This window comes from Esox lucius, chromosome 23 (assembly GCF_011004845.1).
Source record: "Esox lucius isolate fEsoLuc1 chromosome 23, fEsoLuc1.pri, whole genome shotgun sequence".
NCBI classification, from domain to species: domain Eukaryota; kingdom Metazoa; phylum Chordata; class Actinopteri; order Esociformes; family Esocidae; genus Esox; species Esox lucius.
Window position 1 is genome coordinate 16,691,171 of NC_047591.1, and position 23,629 is coordinate 16,714,799.

General features: G+C 42.2%; 3 protein-coding genes across 4 annotated transcripts; 1 reads left to right on the forward strand and 2 right to left on the reverse strand.

The window, feature by feature from the left end:
* Positions 1-1,163: 1,163 nt before the first annotated feature.
* Positions 1,164-4,546, reverse strand: LOC105020366 (poly [ADP-ribose] polymerase 11-like). Of its 2 annotated transcripts, none has more exons than XM_010887336.4 (8): positions 4,276-4,546; positions 4,072-4,188; positions 3,865-3,985; positions 3,623-3,707; positions 3,443-3,512; positions 3,138-3,271; positions 1,594-1,745; positions 1,164-1,487 (listed from the first exon to the last, which is right to left on the reverse strand). In XM_010887336.4, exons 2-8 carry the CDS (start codon positions 4,186-4,188, stop codon positions 1,189-1,191), a joined length of 978 nt encoding a protein of 325 aa, XP_010885638.1. In that variant the 5' UTR covers positions 4,276-4,546; the 3' UTR covers positions 1,164-1,188.
* Positions 4,547-4,698: 152 nt separating this feature from the next.
* LOC105020367 (protein mono-ADP-ribosyltransferase PARP11) lies at positions 4,699-10,305 on the reverse strand. The gene is made up of 8 exons (XM_010887337.4): positions 10,095-10,305; positions 9,584-9,705; positions 9,302-9,422; positions 9,119-9,194; positions 8,823-8,895; positions 8,385-8,512; positions 6,465-6,616; positions 4,699-6,382 (listed from the first exon to the last, which is right to left on the reverse strand). Exons 2-8 carry the CDS (start codon positions 9,701-9,703, stop codon positions 6,066-6,068), a joined length of 987 nt encoding a protein of 328 aa, XP_010885639.3. The 5' UTR covers positions 9,704-9,705; positions 10,095-10,305; the 3' UTR covers positions 4,699-6,065.
* A 1,625-nt stretch (positions 10,306-11,930) lies between these two features.
* On the forward strand, positions 11,931-23,629 carry LOC105020363 (sodium- and chloride-dependent GABA transporter 2). The gene is made up of 16 exons (XM_010887331.3): positions 11,931-12,328; positions 12,893-13,104; positions 13,754-13,888; positions 13,969-14,109; positions 14,209-14,302; positions 15,145-15,189; positions 16,307-16,433; positions 16,817-16,951; positions 18,785-18,888; positions 19,178-19,302; positions 19,714-19,826; positions 20,782-20,919; positions 21,041-21,143; positions 21,487-21,590; positions 22,162-22,314; positions 22,386-23,629. The coding sequence occupies exons 2-16, from the start codon at positions 12,906-12,908 to the stop codon at positions 22,548-22,550; spliced, it is 1,881 nt and encodes a 626-aa protein (XP_010885633.1). The 5' UTR covers positions 11,931-12,328; positions 12,893-12,905; the 3' UTR covers positions 22,551-23,629.

Consider the following 23,629-nt stretch of genomic DNA (forward strand, 5'->3'; position numbering starts at 1 on the left):
AGCGTTCTGAGACCCTGAAATTGTTTTATATGTAAACATGCAAACAATTATTTCAAGTCTATTTCATGTTTTGCTTCAAGCATAGATTTTGGTTCCAATACTAACTTTACAACAAATTTAAGGTCAAACATGATATATTTTTTCCAATGTTTTTTTTTATGTATATTTCCTTTTACTGTTTTCTAAATTAACCTGAGGGCCACACAAAGAGGGGGTGGGGGCCGCATGTTGCCCATGCCTGATTTAAACTTTTTATTTTTTTCTCTTCTACCTTGTCCAGTCTCAAATTCAGACATTAATAAACGCACATTTAATATAATTTGGCATGCCCATACAAATAAGATTCCATATGGGATTCAACTTTGCTCATGAAGGCTGCATCGATGCAGACTAGCTGGAAAGGGCCACTGGAGACTTTAATTAGCACCGACATCCTTGTAATTTGAGGCAAATGCGAAGGCCCAAAAAAAAGCAGGAGTTTTGATTGGTAACCAGGACTAGGAGATATTGCTAGTCCCCCATACTAAGTCCTAAACCTAGGCTACCATTGAGTCAGATTGTGAAATGCCTGTTTAAATAGGTACAAATGTTACCTGACCTAATTATTCAACATGGTTTCCAGGAAATAAAAAGCATATTATATGTAAATCTGTGACAGGCAAATACTTATGATATGAGAGTGCAATACAAAATTTGAAATATTTCACAATTTGGCAGTCCATTCTTTTGTGTGAAAAAGATATAGTGCTTTATGGGATTCCACTTTGCAGACTCACTGGAAAATGCCACTGGAGGGTTTCATTTCAGGCAAGTTTGAAGGCGCAAAACAAAATTCCCATATCAGAAGATATGCTGAGATTCGATTGGTTACTAGCGCTGTGAAATCCCTTTGAATGTTTTAATGAAATTTAGCTTGGCTGAAGCTCCACTCTATTAATTCTGAGTGCCACCAGTCTGTAACCTAACATAAGATTTAGGCAAAAAAAAACTGCCAGCCTAGCGCACATCTCTTTGACCTCGGCCATTCCATTCCTGACATTCACTACAAAGCCGTTTGCTCGCAAACTGCATATCAATAGTGTCATGAATTTTGATGCAAACAAAAGTCAGTGTAACTTATTTAATCGATAGCCTTAAACACGAAACCCATTGCAGTCTAGGTTATCAAAGTAGGTATCCGACTTTATTTCAATAGTACTGAATTAGGTACTCTGGATAAATCTGACAAGGATCAAATATGACAAAGATTCTGGGGTACATTAAATTGTCCACACAACTGTCATGGAAGTTGATAGCACTGTTGTGGTCAGGTTTGAGAAATGTGGAATCTCCAGCTGTTGATTTACCGACTATCACCCGAGCCAGAAACATTATTTTGGTCCTTTGGCCCCAATAGCCATGTGGTGCCTCACCAAACAGAGGTACTGGATCAGAGTTGAAGAAACTGAATTTATCTGCATATGAGGCAAATCTCGCAAAGTAGGTTCCTAGATGAAAGGACGAAGATGGTTATTAATTGGCTTTGGTACCAGAGATGTTATACCAGCTACCTTTTAAATGATAGAATATAAATTATAGCCTGTATTCCCGTACCTTTCCCATAACTATGACCATTGCTACCAGCCAACCTGCAGTCAAAGTTGTATGTACAGATTGTGTGTATGTTGCTGACTTTTGTCCCATGAAACAGTTTCATCTCCTTGACACTTGTTGTGCCTTGAATCCTTCCCAATTGTGTCTTTTTCCTTTAGGCACAACAAAAGAGACTGATTACAACAACAATCAACAGCTAAATTATAAAGAAAATATACAGTGTGGTGATGACAATGAATGTACACTGAAGTGCCAGAAAAACGGGTACACCAGTACACCAGTAGGCCTCCCACGGGAGGGCAGAACTGCAGAAATACGATGGGGCATGGACTCCACAAGATTGAGGAAGTATTCTGTAGGAAATGAACCCCAGACTTCCTGCAGAGCGGTTGTCGGGGTGTAGGATTTCTGTGTTCCACAGCGTGTTGCATGGCAACCCAGATGTGTCTGATAACATTGAGATCTGGTGACTTAGGTGGGAAAGGCAACATTATTTGGCAGGTCTAGACTTGTGTGGCAGCGCATTGTCCTGTTGGAAGAGGCCAAACCCATCAGAATGAATGCAGGACATGAACGGGTGTAGCTCGTCAGAAAGGACGCACACACAGCGTTCACCTGTCAGAGACTTTTGTAGACATACCAGGGGTCCCCTTGAATGCCAGCTAAACAAACCCCATACCATTACGGAGCCCCCACCAGCCTGTACAATGCCCTGTTGACATGCGGGATCCATGGCTTCATGGGGTTCTCTCTACACACGGATCCGTCCATCTGCCCGAAACAGTTGGAAACGCGACTCGTCAGACCAGGCTACTCGTTTCCAGTTATCAAGTGTCCAGTGGCGGTGTTCCCGACCCCGGGCGAGGCGCGTAGCGGTGTGTCCAGTATTCATCAGGGTTACTCGAGTTGGGCGTCGGCTCCTAAAGTCCATATCCTGGAGGGAACGTTGCACAGTCCTCCCGCTGATGTTTGTTGAGGGCCCAGCATTGAATGCAGACGTTATTTGAGGCAGTGTTGCACGCCTATCGCATGAAACAATTCTTGCCAGCCGACGCTGTTCATGTTCTCCGACAGTCTATTTACGGCCACACCGCTGTAGTAAGTTAGATGTTTTGCCAGAAGTATTTTATTCACAGTACACCCTTGAAATGGTAGTATGTCAAAATCCCTAACTTCTCCTCTACCTCGGAAATGCCATGACCCATCTCACAAGCTCCAACTATAGAACCGCATTGAAAATTGCTAAAATCATGATAACTTGCCATTCTCATGGTGGAAACAGCTCTAGATGCTTCTACAGATGTCTATCGCTTTATATATGCACTGGCAGACGTGACCAATGATGTGCCTAGGTGGCGCTGCAATGTATTTTGTATGGGCTCGTCTGTACCAGTTTTTCTGGCACTTCAGTGTAATATATACTGTATATACACACATAACCATATTGTGATTAAAATAGAAAAGGATCACCTAAAAAGAAACAGTACTTTGAAGCCCAACTGTCTCAGCCGCCCTGAGATGTGCCTTATAACAGTTCATCTTACCGACAGTAAAATTCCCAGAGGTCCAAGTTCTGAATTCTACAGATGGATTTGATCTGTCGGTCTAGTTCCCCTTCTTTCTTTATGAAGTCTGCCACATGGTTATACTCATCTGTCTCTCTCCTCAGGCAGAAGATCTGGTAGTGAGAGTTGTCAATTAAATCAGACTTTCAATGTCCAAAAACAACCAGATTCAATATTATTGCAGAAATAATAAGGATCTGATTTCCACTAGGTGTCGAATCTGAGTAACAACATCCCTACAATATTGTCACAAAACTGACATTTTATTTGTTTTTAGTGAACACCTGATAGGGAAGTTTGGGGTCCATCACTTCCCAACGTGACGGCATTGAACTGCCTTTATCCAAACAGCATCTACTAAGAGAAAAAAAAATTTATGCAAGCTGGCAGAGTTAGTTTCACTTTCATTTCTCAATAAGCAAAACTATGTGCTGCATTAGGAAGGGTGTACAACGCAGTTTCACCTTCTGCTAGACTCTGTTAGGCAAATTTCATGGGATCGTTTGATTTGCCTCTGCTTTCCTGTTTTGACGTCGGTCAGCATCATCTCTGGATGTTGTAAATTAAATATTGGGTTTACAGACTCCAGATGAAAATATGTTCTTGAAGTTAATGCACAACTACAGTTTTATGTAATACAGCGTGGTAAATATAGGTTAATATACTGTAATCCTTAGGTTAATAAGGATTACAGTAAATACAGTACCAGCAAAATCCAGCTTGTTTATGCCTCTGGATGTTGATATCTGTAATACACCTTCTGGATTACTTGTGTAATATTTTTCAATGTCTTTACTGGTCAGAAAGCCTTCTCCCATGTGATCATTCTGAAAGAAACCAAGACAAAGCATCAACTAGGGATGTAAGAATGTAGGTGGAATAATATAATGTAAGGTAACACTGCGAGACATACCGGAAACATGTGCCAAGTACCCAATTCATCCAGGTAGAACCAATTACATGGTTTCTTTGTGTCGTTGTCTGTCACCATTTCTTCACCATGTGAATCCCATCTTGATTGAGTCCACATCTACATTAAACCACACATACATTTTATTTACCAAAACACCAAATACATCTGGTTAAAGACACTAAGGAAATAGTGAGGGGGTGTTACCTTCTTTCTAGATTCTTGTTTTGTCAAGAAGGTGAATGGTGCTGTAGCTATCCAAGATTAGACGGTGCCTCCCAAGACCTGTGGCAAATTCTGTAGTAAAATAAGATTAGAAAAAGAATCGAGATGTGGATTCCCGAAACCTTGATGGTGGGTGGTTACCATCCTTTAAGTCCTAAAGCAGTTTGTGGTGTGACATTGTGTTCTACTGCCACCATGTGCTCAGTTAGAAGCACTGATTTTTATTTCCTCAATTATTTCCTGATCTTTACTTGCCTTTGCCCCACACTGAATTTGAATCGAAACTATGACTCAGAAATCAATGGGTCGTGTTTTTTTTTGGTGAATTGTGTGTCTTGCCCTAAAGATCTGGTATTTACGAAATTCATTCAACATAAGTTAAGATACATGTATAACATTTGTTTATTTACAGTGGATTACAACAGTAAGTCTAAATCAAGTCTATATCAAGATTACATCAAAGCGGACATGGAGGACTGGCAAACCTTAATTAATGAACATTAAAACACATTATCCCATTATGACATAACGTTGGCACCCTCTTGTGAAGAGGAACGATAAGTTTAATTCAGCCAAGACATTATTATTCAACAGTTCATTTTACTGTTGAACCATGTACAATGTGCTGAATGAAGGAGGTAGATTGCAAAGGGGTAAGAAAGTGCTTGTCATGCATACATTAACTACACACACACACACACACACACACACACAAACAGGTAGCTTACCTCACTGCTAGTGGTACCAACAAAGTTGCACCGCAAAGCAGATTTTAAGATGCATCGGCCATCAAAAGCCATATTGCCTGAAGTCTTGGCCTCAACTAAGGCAATCACTTGACACGCACAAACTATACCCATCCTGCTTATTAGGTAAGCAACACTAGCCTATGTCGTCGTTTTCAGAAAATGTATCTGCTACAGTATACTAAACCAAGACGAGACAAGTATAACATGCATGGCATGGTGTGACTGGACAATTGTGGTGTTTGCTTGCCGTCATATTTGACTGAGTTTCAATGCTCTCTATATTAATGCTCAGTATATTTGTTAGAAATTAATTGACCTGCTCTTTTCCTACATTACATCTATCTGTGGAATGAGATCCTTATATATAGGACCAGTGAAAGTTAAATGTTCCTGTAACGTTTGCTACTGTTCACCTGTCTGCAGGATCAGTGTGGTAGTATTCTATTGCATTCTAGTACTCCGTGTTTATACAGTCTACACACATACATAGTATGAGGGCAACTGTATTTCAGTGTAGTTACTTTGCTTGATTATGGTCAAAGAAAGAAAAAAGAATACCAGCACACGACACTATTAGAATGCTCCTGAATCGTATTAGCAATGTTTCAACAACCAAGGGTTTTCCTGCCCAAGATGCTCTGTGGCAGGTTGAAACGTTGCTAACACATTTTGGGAACATGCCAACAGTGCGCATATTTTCTTTCTTACCAAATATGCCACTACTTGCACTACCTCACAACTCTTTATATACAGGAAATAGACAAACAACTTTGTACAAACTCTACAGTGTCTGTAGAAACATAAACCCTTTGTATAGTCATTTTTGTTTTCTAAAATTAAACCATTAAGGCACTTCATGTGACCAAAGTCCCAGTCAAGTCTTTTATGGAACAGGAAAAAGTCATCACGGGCACTCCTCCCTCTACCCTCCCCCTTATGTTCTTGAATTGCAGTCACTTCCTGGTAATTACAAGTCCATCCTGTGAACTTTGTGTGACAACATTCCCAATCTTCCCATAAGCGTCAGTAGAACTCAATAAGATACTCCGGGTAAATCTGGTTTGAGTCAAAGATAACGAAGATCTTTGGGTTGGCGAGATCGTCCACACAGCTGTCAAAAAAGTTGGTGTAGCTCATGTCCTTGGATGGTGGTCGGCAGAACAGGGGGTGACCTAACGTGTACTCCCCAACCAGCACTCTGGCCAGGAACATAGTCTTATATGGAGGCTCGCTTGAAAAGATCGGCGGGGCTAGTCCATGTTTCTGCAAGGCAAAATTATGTTTTCCTGTCGTGAGGCAGAATTTGCTGGAATACTTGGCATCTCGGGCAAAATAGCTACCTGAGAAAAGATTTGGAGGACAGTATTAGAACGCTATCAGACAGTTGAAATGTCCTGATTTCACGACACATGCAGCATTTACCTTTGCCATAGACGTCTCCATGGCTCCCAGTGAGTCGCCAGTCAAAGTTGTATGTGCATATAGCCTGTACGTTGCTGTGGCCTGTGCCGTGAAATAACATTTTCTCCTCGATGTCCATCACTCGCTTCACCTTGCGCAACTGCTGTTTTTTCCTTTGAAGTTGGAAAGACCAAGGAGTTCAAATACACAGAGGCATTGATCGTTTCCAGAACAAATAAATACTCCAAGGGAATTATTCTCAAGAGAAGCTAGCACTCCATCTATCTACCATCAAAATGAAAGGACTACCAGCACACAAAAGGACCAACTACTTACCGAGGAGCTGCTCCTCCACTTCAGAATAGAGGTGTACAGTACATCTCAAATGATTATAATTTTTTTTACCAGAAAACGATCACAATCAATTAGGTCATTTATTTTCACTGATCAGTATAGTTTTGAGGGAGTCTATGATATGCCATGTGAATAGACAGTATAATACATACAAAAATACTTTTTGCACCTTTTTCATCAGTGCAAAACGGAAGCACGGGTTATTTACAGCACCATAAATATATATCAGATGTCTATAAAATAATGAAACTACTGAAAAGGGACCCGCACAAGTACATTCGTATCTATTTTGTGTGCTATAGTTATAGCGTTGGTTGTTCATTGGTTCAAACTGGCACCCAAAATGGGGTCTCTTTAGAACATGACATTTTGACATGCAACATTTTGCCCTGGTGACATGCGACATTTTGCCCTGGTGACATGCAGCATTTTGCCCTGGTGACATGCAGCATTTTGCCCTGGTGACATGCAGCATTTTGCCCTGGTGACATGCAGCATTTTGCCCTGGTGACATGCAGCATTTTGCCCTGGTGACATGCAGCATTTTGCCCTGGTGACATGCAGCATTTTGCCCTGGTGACATGCAGCATTTTGCCCTGGTGACATGCAGCATTTTGCCCTGGTGACATGCAGCATTTTGCCCTGGTGACATGCAGCATTTTGCCCTGGTGACATGCAGCATTTTGCCCTGGTGACATGCAGCATTTTGCCCTGGTGACATGCAGCATTTTGCCCTGGTGACATGCAGCATTTTGCCCTGGTGACATGCAGCATTTTGCCCTGGTGACATGCAGCATTTTGCCCTGGTGACATGCAGCATTTTGCCCTGGTGACATGCAGCATTTTGCCCTGGTGACATGCGACATTTTGCCCTGGTGACATGCAGCATTTTGCCCTGGTGACATGCAGCATTTTGCCCTGGTGACATGCAGCATTTTGCCCTGGTGACATGCAGCATTTTGCCCTGGTGACATGCAGCATTTTGCCCTGGTGACATGCAGCATTTTGCCCTGGTGACATGCAGCATTTTGCCCTGGTGACATGCAGCATTTTGCCCTGGTGACATGCAGCATTTTGCCCTGGTGACATGCAGCATTTTGCCCTGGTGACATGCAGCATTTTGCCCTGGTGACATGCAGCATTTTGCCTTGGTGACATGCAGCATTTTGCCCTGGTGGATTGTCAGGTGAAGGGACAGGAGGTTTGCCAGTTAAGGATTTGGTAGGGTTTCAGACCTATAATAGCATGTGTCCATCTGTGCTTTAGTCTGGTGATTTACCCCCAAAAACTTCAACTTTTTTTGTGTCCAGTACCAAGGACCGGCCCCAGTGGGTCACACCCCCCGGTCTCCAGTGCAAAACCGATGCCGTTGGTACAGGGAGTTGACGTGTAATGCTTGTAAAACGCTGCATGATTCAATCACTGTAGGTGGGTCTTTCAGAGACGGCGTAGATGAGTAAGTCTTAAAAATGCAAAAAACTTTGATGGAGGGACAGATGCTGCACTTTCACAGAGTCAGGCACCCATGCCTGAACACACACAGACAGACACACACACACAGAGACACACAGCGAGACACACACACACCTGCAGAAGAACTCCCACAGATCTAGATTTTGTATCCTCTGGATGGATTTGATTGGATGACCCATGGTCCTCTCGTAGAGTCTGACTACCTCCTTGAACTCATAGGTGTCTCTGCCCAATGACACAAGCTAAAAGAGAATGGTCAAAGACACAGGAGTTCACTGCAAAACGAAAACATCACCTCTTTATTAAATTAGCTGAAACTGTCTATAAGGAGCTATAAAGATAAATAATATAGGGTATAATATAGTTAATGCATGTCCATGGCCTGTTAAAATATTGTATTGGATATCACTGCATTTCCAAAAGGACACAATTAACTACCCCATTTAGACACAAACCTGATAATGCAAAAAGAAAAATCCTCTGTCTGAATAAAGTAGATGCATACGTAGATGGTTTAGATCCACAACATATTATCCACATACATTCCTTTACCTGATAGGGCTCGTCTGTATTTATTCTCTCCCAATGGCAGGGCACAGGCAAGGCCAGATTATCACAGATAAACCTGGTGGAGGTGAAAGGTCAATTTTGCAGGCAGTACATTAAAGGCAGGGGTCAATTGCTGGCTGGTTATTATGCCAATCTCCTATTACAGTCTAAAATGAGCTCCAGGAAGTAAGACCCAGGAAGGGAAACTGATCAGACAACAAACAGAAAGATTACTCATCCCTCTCTTTGGCTGAGCAACATGCCTGTAAGTAACCACTTAGGGACAACCTCATACTCACCTAAAGCCTGTAGCAGAGTGGAAGGCTCGCTTGATTGGCCGTTGTTTCCCAGTCGTGACATTGATCTGCTTCATGACTGGTTGTGAAACAAAGTCAGTCAAGGAGCAGGCAATTATAGAATCTACAACAGATACAAGTGTTGCCATCATTATAAGCAGCACTGAACTGATGTGACGTTGGTACCTGAGAAGTCTAGTCTGTATGTGTACTTAGCCGTGTAAAACTCCATGACACCATGCTGATTCCTGCTGTAATTCTGTTCTATCTGCTCACTGGTCACAGAGCACGCTGCACTTGGATCAATCTGCCAGAACCAGAACATACGCAAATTAGACTTGTTTACGGACTTTGTAGGATGCAGTACTGGTACTCGTGGACTAAGTGGGAGAATCATGGGTGGATGGAATCATTGGTATGAAGGGAAGAATGGACGGAATGCATAGTTGGAAGGATATTGTCCTGTACCTCAAACATGTGCCACACTCCACACTCTGCTAGGTAATACCAGCACCAGACAGCCTCTGATGTGTCCATCTCCTCCACTGGGTCTGGGGACTCCTCCTCAGGTGCCTTAATGGCAAACATGACTGCACATGGAGAAAAGCTGAATAAGTTAATAGTCATTCAGTAACATGGGTGAACAGCAGCTAGACAAGTGGCATTGCCTACAGGTTCATCTTTTGAAGCACTGCATTTAATATGTTCAATAACATTTAATTTGTTCTCATATCTCAGGGTTATATGAACACTTATCGGATTTAATCCCTTAGAGTCCTACAACAGCGTTCTGATACTTCCTGTTTTAACTGTCTGCTGACAACGCTATCATCAGCTTGTAACACATTCTCTGTACAATATCACGCATCAATTCAAAACATTAATGCTGTGTTATCAAAAACGATCAATACTATAATCAAGTCCTGTATCTGTTTGAAATATAAAGCAGGAAATGTTGCAGGCTACTAAGCTATCTTACCGGTATCTCGAAATATTAGCTTTGACACCTACTGCGTTTCACTTCCTAAACTGACAATCATATATTTCACCTATCCATACATTTCGAAAAACTCTTTAGAAGGAGTTTCTAGAACCCTACACCGAGAAATCCTTTTCAGAATAGCATAATAATTTGCGTTTCTCTTTCGATTGTTGTGTTTACATTCGCTTCCTGGTAAACGTCACAGAGGACGTCATAATCGCTCTAATCTCTATGATCTTATTCATTTATATTTTTACATTTAACGGGGTTGTCTATTTCAAATAAGTGATAGTATGAAACGAAACAATGTCACTATTTCAGAAACAACGTCAATTGGATAATCAGTCAATATCAGCAGTATATAAAGACCACAGAAACCAGAAAGATAGTGAGTATTTTGTACTGTATGCCTGAACACCAACCCCCTGTACTGCCCTCGACCCTGGTTTTGCACTTTCACCGAGCCCACAGTATTTGCGCGAGTGTCCCAAGGCTAAAGGAGTGAACATGAGGATATAGGGGCTGTCAAGACGGGAATTTCAAGACAGCCTCAACCCATTTGCTTGCCCTGCATTGTCCTGTATGGCAAACAAAACGGATTTCCGGGATGGTGCGAGGATCAATAAACCAGTCTACTATGGAAAACATTTGTAAATTTTAATCAGGCAATTCGTGGTCCATTTTTAAATAATAAAAACATCTTGAAATTCAAATTTAAAAATCCATACTTTCAACAATACGTAACGAAACATTTAACATTTAATGTAGGGGGTATTTTATCCTTTAATTAGGCCTGTTTGCTAGCTCAAAAATAATGTGGTGCACACAGGCTGGAATTAGGAGTGACTGGAGGGTCTGATCAGCCCCTGCATTCTCTATCATTTTCACTGTCTAAACTTTGGGACACTTGGAGGCGTGCTTAAATGTGCAAATGGCAGGCAAGGGGGTCAAGGTGAAGCGGCGTATTGGGATTAAGATGCAAAATATATGTATTCTTTATTTTACCATTATTTTAGCAGTTACTGTAAGTTGACTAAGAACACATTCTCATTTACAGAATTCATGGGCCTTGATCCGGTGCAGAACCATTGTCTTGTGGGTCAGGTGCTGGTCCAAGGTGCTGGTCCAACATCCAAACAGAGACGTCCACACCCAGGATGTCCTGTAAGGGGAAGGAGATGAATAGCTGCAATCCAGTAATATGACCATGTAAGGATATGACGGAGTCAAGTGAGTTGTGTTTAGAGAATAGAAGACAGGGACTAGATCCAAGCCCTGGGGGACACCAGTAATGAGAACCCGCAGGCAGACACAGATCCACGATGACACCTGGTAGAAGAGGCCTACAAGGATTGTTGCAAGTGTGCAGATGAGACATTTAGTCCCAGAGGTTGGAGAGGAGGAACACATCGGTTTTGAATGCATCAGATGAATCTCGTAGAATGAGAGTGGAGGGAAGACAGACCACTTGGGCAGTGCTAGGTATCTCTGTGGCACAGATGAGAGCGGTCTCAAATGAGCGACTTGTCTTGAAACCTGATTGGTTATGGTGAAGGAGATTGTTCTGAAACACCAAGAGGGTTGGTCAGAAATCGCACACTCACGTGTTTTAGAAAAGAAAGACAGATGTGTAGTTCTTAAAGTCAACTGACTCAGGGTTCTGCTCCTCTTTATTTGGCTTTGGCTTCCTTCTTAGCCTCGTTATCAACTCCCTTAGACCATATAATCTAGTAGGAGGTCTGCAAGGTTTGATGTAATGCAAGAGTGAGCAAATGGCACAAAGTCAAGGCATTTCAGTCTGACAGGAATTACATAACGCATGATTTATAATGTAAACAGTATTTTCTTTAATTCCCCTCAAATTATCTAGTATCTGATTGATTAGCATATTATGCTAAATGTATATATGCATTCATGTCATAGCTTTGTACTATAACCGGACAGAAATTAATGTGATTCAGACCATATCAATTATTTATTCAGAACTAGCACTTTCATCAACTTTCGTGTCAATGGCAGGCTATTGTGTCATTCGTTCATAGGCCTAACTTTGCCGTCATCCCATGCGAAAGCTTTGGAATTTGTAGACACGCCCCTAGTCTTTTTTTCAAGATTCTTTTAAGGAATTTCCACAGACCACTCTGTCTGCGCTGACTGCGGTCAGAGGAACTGCTTTAAAAAACATCTACCAGCTTTGTGGAAAAGAGAGATCTGTTGCGTTACAGTAGTAGGTGAGTTAAGACACATGTGGTGCATACATATGTGAATGTGAACGCATGATCTATTCACTGAGATAACTGTGCTTACTCACTTTTTGTTATTGCATGCATTGTGACATCTGAGGATGTGTTAACATATAATTGGTGAACTATTTCACTTAGATAAATCTGAATTTGTGTTATTGTATTTGAATGTTGATGCACGTAATCAATGGATTCAATGTTAATTATGGGACAATATCTTCAATATCTAATATCTGATGTAGATATACATTGTGCAAATATACAGTCAAACTCAGATAATCAAAAAAGCTGCCTATTCATAGATGTGGTGTCCTAAGAGTTGTAGAAGCCTGGATTAGGATCAAGCCTTGGGCTCTCTAACAGAACAAAGACTTAATCTGTCTTGATTGGGACGTATTTCGTTGAAGATCAGGCCTCAGTGTAGTGAAGACATAAACACAGAGTCCACACAAGATTCAACAACAAGAGGGAGAGTGCGAGAGGGGGAGAGAGAAAGAGAGAGAGAGAGAAACAAAGAAGAGGTTGTATAAAATGAAGAATTTTGAATTTAAGACAAAGAAAGAAAATGGAAGAGGAGATTGCTGGAGGGACCACCCACAGGGTTCCAGTGGACCCAGATCCCCAGAAAGAGAGCCCCGAGGATGGGATTCAAGAGAGGGGCAAGTGGGCCAACAAAACTGAATTCCTACTTTCCATGGCTGGTGAAATCATTGGCCTGGGCAACGTATGGCGCTTCCCTTATCTGTGCTATAAAAATGGAGGAGGTAAGCAAACCAGGACTGTTCCATTTGTTGAAATCCTGTGTAGCACAATTGGTAGAGCATGGCACAGATAAACTATGAAAATGCATGTACTTACTACGACAGAGTTGGATAAGAATGTACATTAAATCATTTCAATGTTGAAAGAGGAGTTCAGTCACATTTACTAGATGTTAAAAGTGCGGTGAACACTGTCAGCAGCATGGAGGAGACCATGGAGAAAAGAAAGAAAAGGGAATACAACATGAGAGTAAGACAGTGATTGAAGATCAGAGAGAGCAAGAAAAAAAAAGAGTGGTGTGCGAAAGATGTCGCCCTAGGGAGTTAACTCATTTTGGATGGAGCTTTACTGGGCAACAGAAAATGCATACATCTAAGACAAGCACACTAGTCTGGCAAATGCTTTTGTTCAAAGATCACTGAATTCATTGGGAAGTGGATTTTTTTCCTTTAGAAAGATTATTCTATTCAGCTGTTTATACTGGTCAGGAACTCGTAGCCATAGAACATGTTAAACCACTGCAATACTGCACATGATTTGCCATTCACCCTAAATATCTAATTTCGGTCATTCCTGCAGTTACATTTTACAATTAGCAAAACACCTTTATTACAGGAAGTACTCTTGCACATTGTTCTTGTTCCTCCGCAGGTGTCTTCTTCATCCCCTACTTTGTGTTCCTCTTCTTCTGTGGTATCCCCGTGTTCTTCCTGGAGACGGCGTTGGGGCAGTACACCAGTCAGGGGGGGATCACATCCTGGAGGAAGATTTGTCCCATGTTTGAGGGTGATTTCCTTCGGCTGCACCTTACATTATGACATCATAAAACAGTTTTTGGGATACAGATTATCTTCCCTCCTCTGTAGGAGTTGGAATTGCCTCTCAAGTGATTGTGGCATATCTGAACATCTATTACATCGTGGTGCTGGCCTGGGGTCTGTTCTACCTCTTCAACTCCTTCCAGAGTCCACTGCCCTGGTCCACCTGTGACAACTACTGGAATACTGGTGCGAAAACACACACAAGACATATAGTTAAATGTGCCTATGTGCATGACCGGCATGCTCACAAACTCCTCCCCTTCATCCCTCCGAAATTCCACACAGAGAACTGTCACAGCTACGTGAACTTTAACCTGTCGGACTCAGACTGGTCATTTCTTTACAATCAGACGGAAGATAATAATGACTACGTGTTCAGGTAGGCATCCTCCCTTTTCATTTTATGAATGTACCGTACCCTCCATCGGATCAGTGACAAGTGTTTTCCGCTTGAAATCAATCATTAGTATATTGTTAAAACAAAGCTTTTATTCTAAGGTATTTGTGTCACCTCTTAGAAATGCCATCTCCTGACATCCTTCAGCAAATAACAGGCATGTTCAATTAGATAAGTATGGAGATTCACTTGGCCAGTCAATACCTTTTCACTTGTTGGCCCTGACAAACTTGTGCCCCTTGCAGTGTAGCCTGTAGCTCTGTGGCTGCTGGTATGCATGGTCCTGGCTGAGTGTTCCATGCGCACATCTACAGCTCTGTAAAAAATTAAGAGACAACTGCACTTTTTTCTTTCCTTTCCAAAATTGTTGAAAAGGAAAGTTTTGAGTGAGGAACAGAAGCATTCAATTTGCAGTAGTCTCTTAATTTTAACCTTTCTGTTCCTCACTCAAAAACTTTCCTTTCATCTTTTTTGGAAAGGAAAGAAAAAGGTGCAGTGGTCTCTTAATTTTTTCCACTGCTGTAGATTTGTGTTGCTGATCTCTTGGACATTTTTTAAATGACTATTGTGTTGGGAACTCTTCGGTCAACCACTGTAGATGTCTTCTTTATCTTTCTTGGTTGTTTGCATTTACTGAGGTCACCAGCACAATCCTTTTATTTAATGATTCCCCAAATGAGATCAGACCTTATTTGACTAAACTGTCAACGCAGTCGTCCCAATACTTTTGTTTCCCTGAAAAATAGGAGACTGTGTATAAATAGTGTTGCAATTGCTTCATTTTCACTTGATTTTCCTATGTTTTATATCTCTCTTTCTTTTAGTAATGAGAGCTTGAAAATCACATCTCCAGAGGAAGAGTTTTGGGCGTAAGTTGGAATGCAAAGATAAACTCTGAAATGCACAAACACACACACACAGATCCATCAATTAGGCTTCCTTGACTTCCCTCATATACTGTAGGCCCCTATCCCACTACGTCCTCTAGAGTAAATGACATCACAGAGGTCAGAACCATGATGTAGAGGCCTCTACAGTAAAATATCATCAACAGAGGCTGAATCAACATTGTTTCACGTCATTTCAAAAGCAAAAAATAATATCTAATGACGGGGAAAAAACTAATGAATTTGCAAGTAAAATCCCCTCATGCGGAAACTTTTGTCGTCGATTCATGTAAGGTCAACTTGACCAAATGTAAATCCAAACTAAAGCAGACATTGAAATGACTCCTGTGCTAATACTGAGTTACACCAGACACAGTGGTGTGTGGAGTGATACTTAAAGACATAATTAAGAGTTATACTAACAGGCAAAACAGAGCCGTGCAACAGTCAAGCAGCACCCTTGAATGCAGGAAATGTAAGTGAAATTTGCCAATTAAAGCCTGATGGGAACTGTAAAATGAACTGAAGCTCAGTCCGGTGTTTTCTATCCTTATGTTGGTGATTTCGTAAGAGGCCATGTTTCTTTCCACATGATACATTCCTGACTGCGTATCTGAGCAGTGCAAAATTGGGCTGAGAACCATGTACTCTAAAGTGTTTTCTCCTCAATGAGAACAATATGTGTCCTTTCTTTAGGTTTCAAAGCTCAAACCAAATCCCACTAAACTCATCTGGGGGAAATAGGACATCTGTATTTATCATTGCACTGTTATATCTTTCATGCCAAGGCTCCGAAGTGGGAGAAAGAACACATGTTTTTCCATCAAGTCAAGAGTCGCAGTGATGTGTGTATATATAGGATTTGATCGGGTACAAGATCTCGAAATAAAACACTTTGTCCAAGATGGTATATACAGTACTCCAGGGGAGTAAAAGCAGGGCATTTTTCCAAAGTATCATCTGTTGGTGTGGATGTGTGTGTGTGTGGTGTGTGGGCATATGTTCGTGTGTGTTTTTGTATTTGTGCACTTGTGTCTGTGCGTGCGTGCGGGCGTGTGTGTGTGTGTGTGCTCGCACATTTCTGCGCTTGTGTCCTCAGTTGTCGGGTGTTGAGGACAACAAATATGTCTCTGGGTGCTGTGCAGTGGGATCTGGCTCTCTGCCTGCTGCTGGCTTGGATCATCTGCTACTTCTGCATCTGGAAGGGGGTCAAATCTACTGGCAAGGTGAGCTGTCAGACTCCCACACAACAGGATCATAGAAAATGTTTTGTTTTACATTTATTGGACAAGTAAGGATGTCCATCTCCGTGTCTGTTTTTTTCTTCCATTTGGCACCTAATGAATTGACACTGGAAAGACAAAAGTGCCGCAACACACAGAACCTTTTCTTGTGTGTGTGTTCATGTTTTACTCATCCAGTGAGGACCGAAAACCCCCAGAGTCATTGTTTGCAATTTCTGGCCTAGGCATTGGGTTTAGGATTACGGTTCGGTTTTTGGTGATTAGGAATATATGCTTTCGAATGGCTCTAACCCTTTTTGTTCCCACAAAGGTAGATATTTTGTTTATGTGTTGATGTTTGTGTGTATTTTCACATGTGACCACAGGTGGTGTACTTCACAGCAACGTTCCCCTACCTGATGCTCATTCTCCTATTCATCCGTGGTGTGACTCTGCCCGGGGCTGGGGAGGGTCTGAAGTATTATCTCCTGCCTCAAATGGACAAGATCCTGGAACCTGCTGTAAGACTGATGGGACTGGGAGGTTGTGGTCTGTTTAAGCAATATGGTATGAGGGGCTGCAGTGAATACCATGGACTAAGGGTTGTTTTATTGCACCACATAGAACATACCACATACCCTCACTTCCCACATACCCTCACTTACCACAAACCCTCACAGCCCCTGGCTTTAATGAAGTTGCCAGGTGAGGACCTGTGAGGCGTCTGTTTCTCCAACTAGACACTCTAATACATTTGTATACACTTTTTTTATATAATCGAGAAAATGGAGCTGAACTGAAATGGTCCTAATGGGAAACCGGGGTCTTGGCAAGACAAACAAAGCCGTTGAATTATCTCAGCATTATACCCCCCCCCCCCCCCAAAAAAAAAAAAGAACATAGAAAACGATCTTGGTCAGTTTTATATTTCACCAAATAATGCTCATAGTTAGGATTGGTGGAGGGGAAACTGATTCTAGATATCTGCCTGAGGGGGCATGTCCTGGCTGTCATATTTATATAATGCTATGTGTGGGTCTTAATAACATCTGTGGCAACCAGGAAACATTAGGCCAACAAGAGGCTCATTCTCTGGTCTGGATGACATTTGACCTTTATCCAGCATGGAATGTAACCTGATGACTTGCAGATTGCAGATCCCGAAGAGGTCATTTTAGGGGTAAAATACAATTTGGAAGCATCCAGTAGAAAGCCCAGAAAAATAGGTTTTGACTGGAGAAAAGTGAAACATGCTTGCCTGGCCTGGCTCCCTTGTGAATGTCATATTTCAGTTTTGTAAAGGATATGTGTACTTTCAGACACTGGGAGGATCCATTTCATGTCAACAGAGCGTTAGCACAGTGATTCTCAAACAACTGAACAGGATGTCCCTCTTTATCACAGCAAACAGCATGCAAACACAGATGTGCCATGTCATTGACAGACAAATAGGCAGTCATAATCCCAGCATTTCTAAGGAAGTGGATGCTACTCAACCCTTTCAGAGAGAACTCTGTATCCTCCACTGTCCAAATCTAATAACATAACCTAACAATCGGTACATTACATTTTTTTAACATTGTCAGGTAACCTTCAGATAAATTCTTTAAGATTTCATATCTCTTTCAAATAAACCAGTACATATATGTATGCGTACATTTTACACAACAATAACTGTAACTTGTTGGATTCTCCAGCATCTCTGATTGGAGCGGTGGCCAAATTGTATTTCTTTGAGGTCGGGTTGACGATCGGTCATATAACTGTGTGTTTATCCCAGCTGGAGAACAGGCTCTGAGAAAACAAACAAGCGTTAAAGACACACTAGCGTAACATGTGTTTTCTTTTTGATTTGGGGCGGAAACCTGGAGTGGGGGATGTGTGTTGGTTTTGGGGCCGTGTATAGTGAAGAAATTGGGGGGCCTGGCCTAGCTGGCTGTGAAAGAATGTTGATGATGCTCGGCTGGGTTACAGGGTAGACTGCAGCCACCCCCAACCCCACTCCCCAACCCCAAGCCCCCCCGACCTTCCTGCTAACGCAAAAGATATGCTACCATGATGGTCTACACATGCAGAGGTGTAGGAAGACATGGGCAGACGAACCGACAAGCATGCATGAGCGTACACACACACACACACACACACACACACAAAGCGGAGGATGTATGTTGGAACGACAAAGGTAGACTAGAACCCCTATTGGTGTCCTGATTGATCTCATCCTTCCTTCCCTCAGTTCATCCCTATCCTCACTTGATCCGTCTCTCCTCTACTCCTTCCCCCTGTCCGTTCTCCTCCTCTCCCACTCCCTCCCTCCATACCTCCTTAACTGCATCCTCTCTCCGTGTCCGCAGGTGTGGCGTGATGCAGGGACTCAGGTGTTTTTCTCCTACGCGGTCTGTCAGGGAGTCCTCACCTCTCTGGGAAGCTACAACAAGTACAACAACAACTGTTACAGGTCCATATCACACAGCTGTATCTCCCCCAGGGACCAATCAGATCTGTCAAACAGGTCATCCACCGTGCTTGATTTAGCAATGGAATAGTCCCTAAGTGCAAACTACACAAATTGTAAAAAAACGCGGTATTCAGGTCTGAACCACAAAGCCAGTTTCATTGCAACCCTCTAAGCTGATATTACGATGGGTAATGGAACTAAATCACGCCTTTTCAATTCTTATGTACAGCTGCCTAACGTCAGGTTGTTCAGAATAATCTAATACCTGACGTAACTTTCTGTGTCCCAGGGACTGTATGGCGCTCTGCATTCTCAACAGTGCCACCAGCATCTTTGCTGGATTTGCTGTGTTCTCCGTGCTGGGATTCATGGCTCACTCGCTTAACATGGACGTCAATACGGTCGTGGAAGGAGGTGGGGCCCTTTCGTCCATATTGTCCTGGTTGTTCGGACTTTTGCCCCCCCCCCCGCCCAGCGCAAACAAATGATTAAACTAATACTCCAACTTAAGACGATTATTAAAATGGTTGTTACGTATATGAAATAGAGGAACCAAACGAGGTGTGCCAAAAGCCTCTCCTAGTGGAGTGTGGAGAAACCTGTGTCATGTGTACAACACTGCATCCTGTCACAACAAATACTGGCCACAAGAGGGTACTTTAGTCTCAGTGAAAATAGAAAACCTCTGGTAGCTCATACTGCCCTACAGTTTGGATCCATTCCATACTGAATTCTTTACACGGGTGATATTTACCGCCATAAGCGTATAAACCAGTATGTGTATGTGTGTGTGTGTGTGTGTGTGTGTTTTGAGTTGTCCAACAGGCCCTGGTCTGGCTTTCATTGCCTATCCCAAAGCAGTGTCCCTGCTACCCGGGGCCCAGTTCTGGTCTGTCCTCTTCTTCCTCATGATTATATTCCTGGGTCTGGACAGCCAGGTAATATCAGGGAAGTGTGTGTGTCTCTGCGTGTTTGTGTGGGTCTTTGTGTGTTTGTGTATGTGTGTGCTTGCGTGGGAATGTGGTCAATTGTGTGTGTGTATTTCATTTGTCGTTGCATTTTGTTCCTTTAAATCAGTTAACGCATAAATATCAGTTTACACGATACACGATCACTGAAATCAGATTGTGTTCATCTACTGAACAGAGATGAACACAGAATGAAAGCAACACAGGGACTATGTATGCAATATACAACAAATAACAATAACATTGTTCAAATAGTTTGTATCTTTTCATTTGTATTTAACTGTGCACAGTTGCTCCAGTGTGTTTTAGGGTGTGTTTATGTGTCGACACGTTCTCCAGTGTGTTTTAGGGTGTGTTTATGTGTCGACACGTTCTCCAGTGTGTTTTAGGGTGTGTTTATGTGTCGACACGTTCTCCAGTGTGTTTTAGGGTGTGTTTGTGTGTACAGTTTATCCAGTGTGTTTTAGAGTGTGTTTATGTGTCGACACGTTCTCCAGTGTGTTTTAGGGTGTGTTTATGTGTGTACAGTTTATCCAGTGTGTTTTAGAGTGTGTTTATGTGTCGACACGTTCTCCAGTGTGTTTTAGGGTGTGTTTATGTGTCGACACGTTCTCCAGTGTGTTTTAGGGTGTGTTTATGTGTGTACAGTTTATCCAGTGTGTTTTAGAGTGTGTTTATGTGTCGACACGTTCTCCAGTGTGTTTTAGGGTGTGTTTATGTGTGTACAGTTTATCCTGTGTGTTTTAGAGTGTGTTTATGTGTCGACACGTTCTCCAGTGTGTTTTAGGGTGTGTTTATGTGAGTACAGTTTATCCAGTGTGTTTTAGGGTGTGTTTATGTGTGTACAGTTTATCCAGTGTGTTTTAGAGTGTGTTTATGTGATTGCAGTTTCCCCACTGTCACCATGTAATGCGTCCCCTCACAGTTTGTCTGCGTCGAGAGCCTGGCAACAGCCATCACTGACCTTTGCCCTTCTACCCTACGGAGGCCGGGCCGGAGGGAAATTCTGGTGCTGGTCATCGCCGTAGTCTGCTTCCTACTGGGTCTGCCTCTCATCTCTGAGGTAGGAGGACGGGTGGAGGGAGTGAGCCAGTTACAGGAAGTGGCAGGGAGGGGCTGACCGACCATCGAATGGTAAGAAAAGTTCCCCTTCTGACGCTCACGTCCGTCCGTCTGTCCTTCAGAACGGGATCGTCCTCTTCAGGTTAATCGACACGTACGGTTCCAGTGGGATCAGCCTGCTATTCATCGCCTGTTTTGAGTGCATCGTTGTCGCCTGGGTCTATGGTAAGGCTGTTACACGGTACTGCACGGTACTGGCATTACGGTTCTAATGGTTGAATCCATACTCTGAGGGCTAGATATAACCTATTCTTGGACTAAGAGTCCATGTTTCCTGGGCTACAGTTGATCTGAGGGTAGACCCATTTAATTATTAATATTGACGCTGAATCAATATTCACCCTGAATCAAAGCACTTTTGCTAATCTACAAGGGAAAGAAGGAACACATTGTACACCACTTTGTCTCCAAACATTTTCAATCAGTCGTGGGACCCGTCTGTGTGTGTTTCTATCAAAAAGTCTCGACTTGGACTGAAAAATAAAGTGTGGATGGATTGGCTTTGCAGGTGCAAACCGTTTCCTTGACAACATCGAAGACATGATTGGCTACCGTCCATTTCCCCTGGTGCTGAAATACTGCTGGCTGTTTGTAACACCACTCATCTGTGCAGTGAGTGAGAGCTGTCTTCCTCTCTATCTCTCTGTTGTTTCATTCCTCTCTGTATGTCTCTGTTGTTTATTTCCTCCCTCTGTATATCTCTGTTGTTTATTTCCTCTCTGTATATCTCTGTTGTTTATTTCCTCCCTCTGTATATCTCTGTTGTTTATTTCCTCTCTGTGTATCTCTGTGGTTAATTTCCTCTCTGTATATCTCTGTTGTTAATTTCCTCTCTCTACCTTTATTGTTTATGTCCTTTATCTCACTCTCTCTCTGTTGTTTCTTTCCTATGTATCTCTTTTGTTCCTTTCATCTGTCTACCTCTTTCTGTTTTTTATTTCTTGTCACTGTTTCTTGACAGCTGTCTTTGCATCTTTCTTCATCTTCAGTCTTTATCCTTCCCTCTTCCTTTCAACTTTCCATTAAAACACATGAAGTCCAACATTCTATCGATCATTAGACCCATCACTAAAACCCCTCTTTAACTAATGGGTACAAAGCCAAATTAAGCTTAGCCTGTCAAAAAACGGAAAAGGGAAGCACCCTGTAAAAAGAACCTCCACTTAATCCTGGTTCCCCTCAGGTCACCATGCTGTATGACGCTCTGACCAGCTCATCTATAAATATACCTGGGGTAGATCAAGTCCTTGGGTCCTGGGCCTCCAGAATGGCGTCCCTCCTCATCCTCACCCCACTGCTCTGTATTCCTGTCTTCATCCTGCCGTCACTGTGGAGGGTGAGCATCCCTAAACCGTCTCTCTGTCCATGTGGGGATTTCCTCTCTTACGTTTTCCATCCTGTTTTCAGAATCCTAGAGGAATGGCCACTCCGTCCCCTGACCTTCGACAGGCCAAGCCACACGAACCCAGGCTTACGTTGTGTAAGCGTGTCATCATCAGAGGGCAGGAGAAACCGCCCAGGATCGACGGGGAGGGAGATGAGAAGCAGGCCATTGAGGTCATTGGCGTCTAGTGCTCATGACATCATAGAACCATCAGGGTCGACACAGACTTCCAGGTTGGTCTGCAGTAACGCACGATTCCATGAAACGTGCTGAAAAGACGACCTGAACGTTTCCAAACACATAGTTTTCGTGAAAAGGGCTGAGTTGTTAATTTAATTAATTCACGTTAATTAATGTAGTACATCCAAATAATTGAAGTTTGAACTGTCTCAAACTGACCCAGGCTGACCAAGCTAAATGTTAGACTGCAGTGTGTACACAAAAAACGGCCAATGCTTATCATTTCAGGAGCATTGGATTGTACATTTACACCTGCACTTCAGTTTTCAACAGGTTTCTTTTGGTTGTTTCCGGTTTCTTTTTTCGTTTAGATATTTTTCTAAATGTCGTTTAGGGGTTGCTGTTTGATAGCCAGCCCAAGAAACTTCACATATACCTCATTTATAACACTTCTAAAAATGTTTTTACTTGCTCCATATACAACGTCCACAAATAGGATGATTATGTTGGATTACCTAGTCATCTTACATTAATAGGTTTTCTTATAATAGGTAAATATAGAATACATATTAGATCCATATTTTAATATGATCATGCCCGCTGCCTTATACTGTATGTCTAAGCCTTTAAAAACAGGGATCTGCTTATTGATCTACATTTAAACCTCGAATTAGATGTAATACTAACATCAAATCAACGTCTGTGGAAACCTCTCTCTATACGACCTAGCCCATAAGAGGACAGTTCTTACATATTATCAGGGTTGGGGTCAATTCAAGTTAGCCAAAAGAATAATATACAAAGCACATTTCTAAATATGTTTTTTAATTGAAAAGGGTATGCCTTTTACTTTCTGATTTGATTCTATTAAAGTGTCCTCCAGCTTGTGTCCTGGGGTGGTGCAGTTCTATGATAAGGCCTTTGGGCACATGTACTACTGCAGCATAGATTAGAATCTGACGCGATGCTCTTTCAGCAAAATATTTTATTAGGTCGTGGAAATGTATGTCTTGAATTGACATGCTAGATAAATATAAAGATGTAAATGACGGATATCTGATGTATCATTAAACATACTTCCAGTTTA

Coding starts and splice junctions, on each gene's coding strand:
- LOC105020366 (XM_010887336.4), bottom strand. CDS start 4,188: ATGTGGACTCAATCAAGATGGGATTCACATGGTGAAGAAATGGTGACA. Junction 3,986..4,071: donor GTACTTGGCACATGTTTCCG/GTATGTCTCGCA, acceptor GGTTTCTTTCAG/AATGATCACATGGGAGAAGG. Junction 3,272..3,442: donor ACCCCAAACTTCCCTATCAG/GTGTTCACTAAA, acceptor TCTCACTACCAG/ATCTTCTGCCTGAGGAGAGA.
- LOC105020367 (XM_010887337.4), bottom strand. CDS start 9,703: ATGTTTGCCATTAAGGCACCTGAGGAGGAGTCCCCAGACCCAGTGGAG. Junction 9,423..9,583: donor GAGTGTGGCACATGTTTGAG/GTACAGGACAAT, acceptor TGGTTCTGGCAG/ATTGATCCAAGTGCAGCGTG. Junction 6,617..8,384: donor CTGTGGGAGTTCTTCTGCAG/GTGTGTGTGTGT, acceptor CCAACTTCAAAG/GAAAAAACAGCAGTTGCGCA.
- LOC105020363 (XM_010887331.3), top strand. CDS start 12,906: ATGGAAGAGGAGATTGCTGGAGGGACCACCCACAGGGTTCCAGTGGAC. Junction 13,105..13,753: donor GTGCTATAAAAATGGAGGAG/GTAAGCAAACCA, acceptor GTTCCTCCGCAG/GTGTCTTCTTCATCCCCTAC. Junction 14,303..15,144: donor AATAATGACTACGTGTTCAG/GTAGGCATCCTC, acceptor TCTTTCTTTTAG/TAATGAGAGCTTGAAAATCA.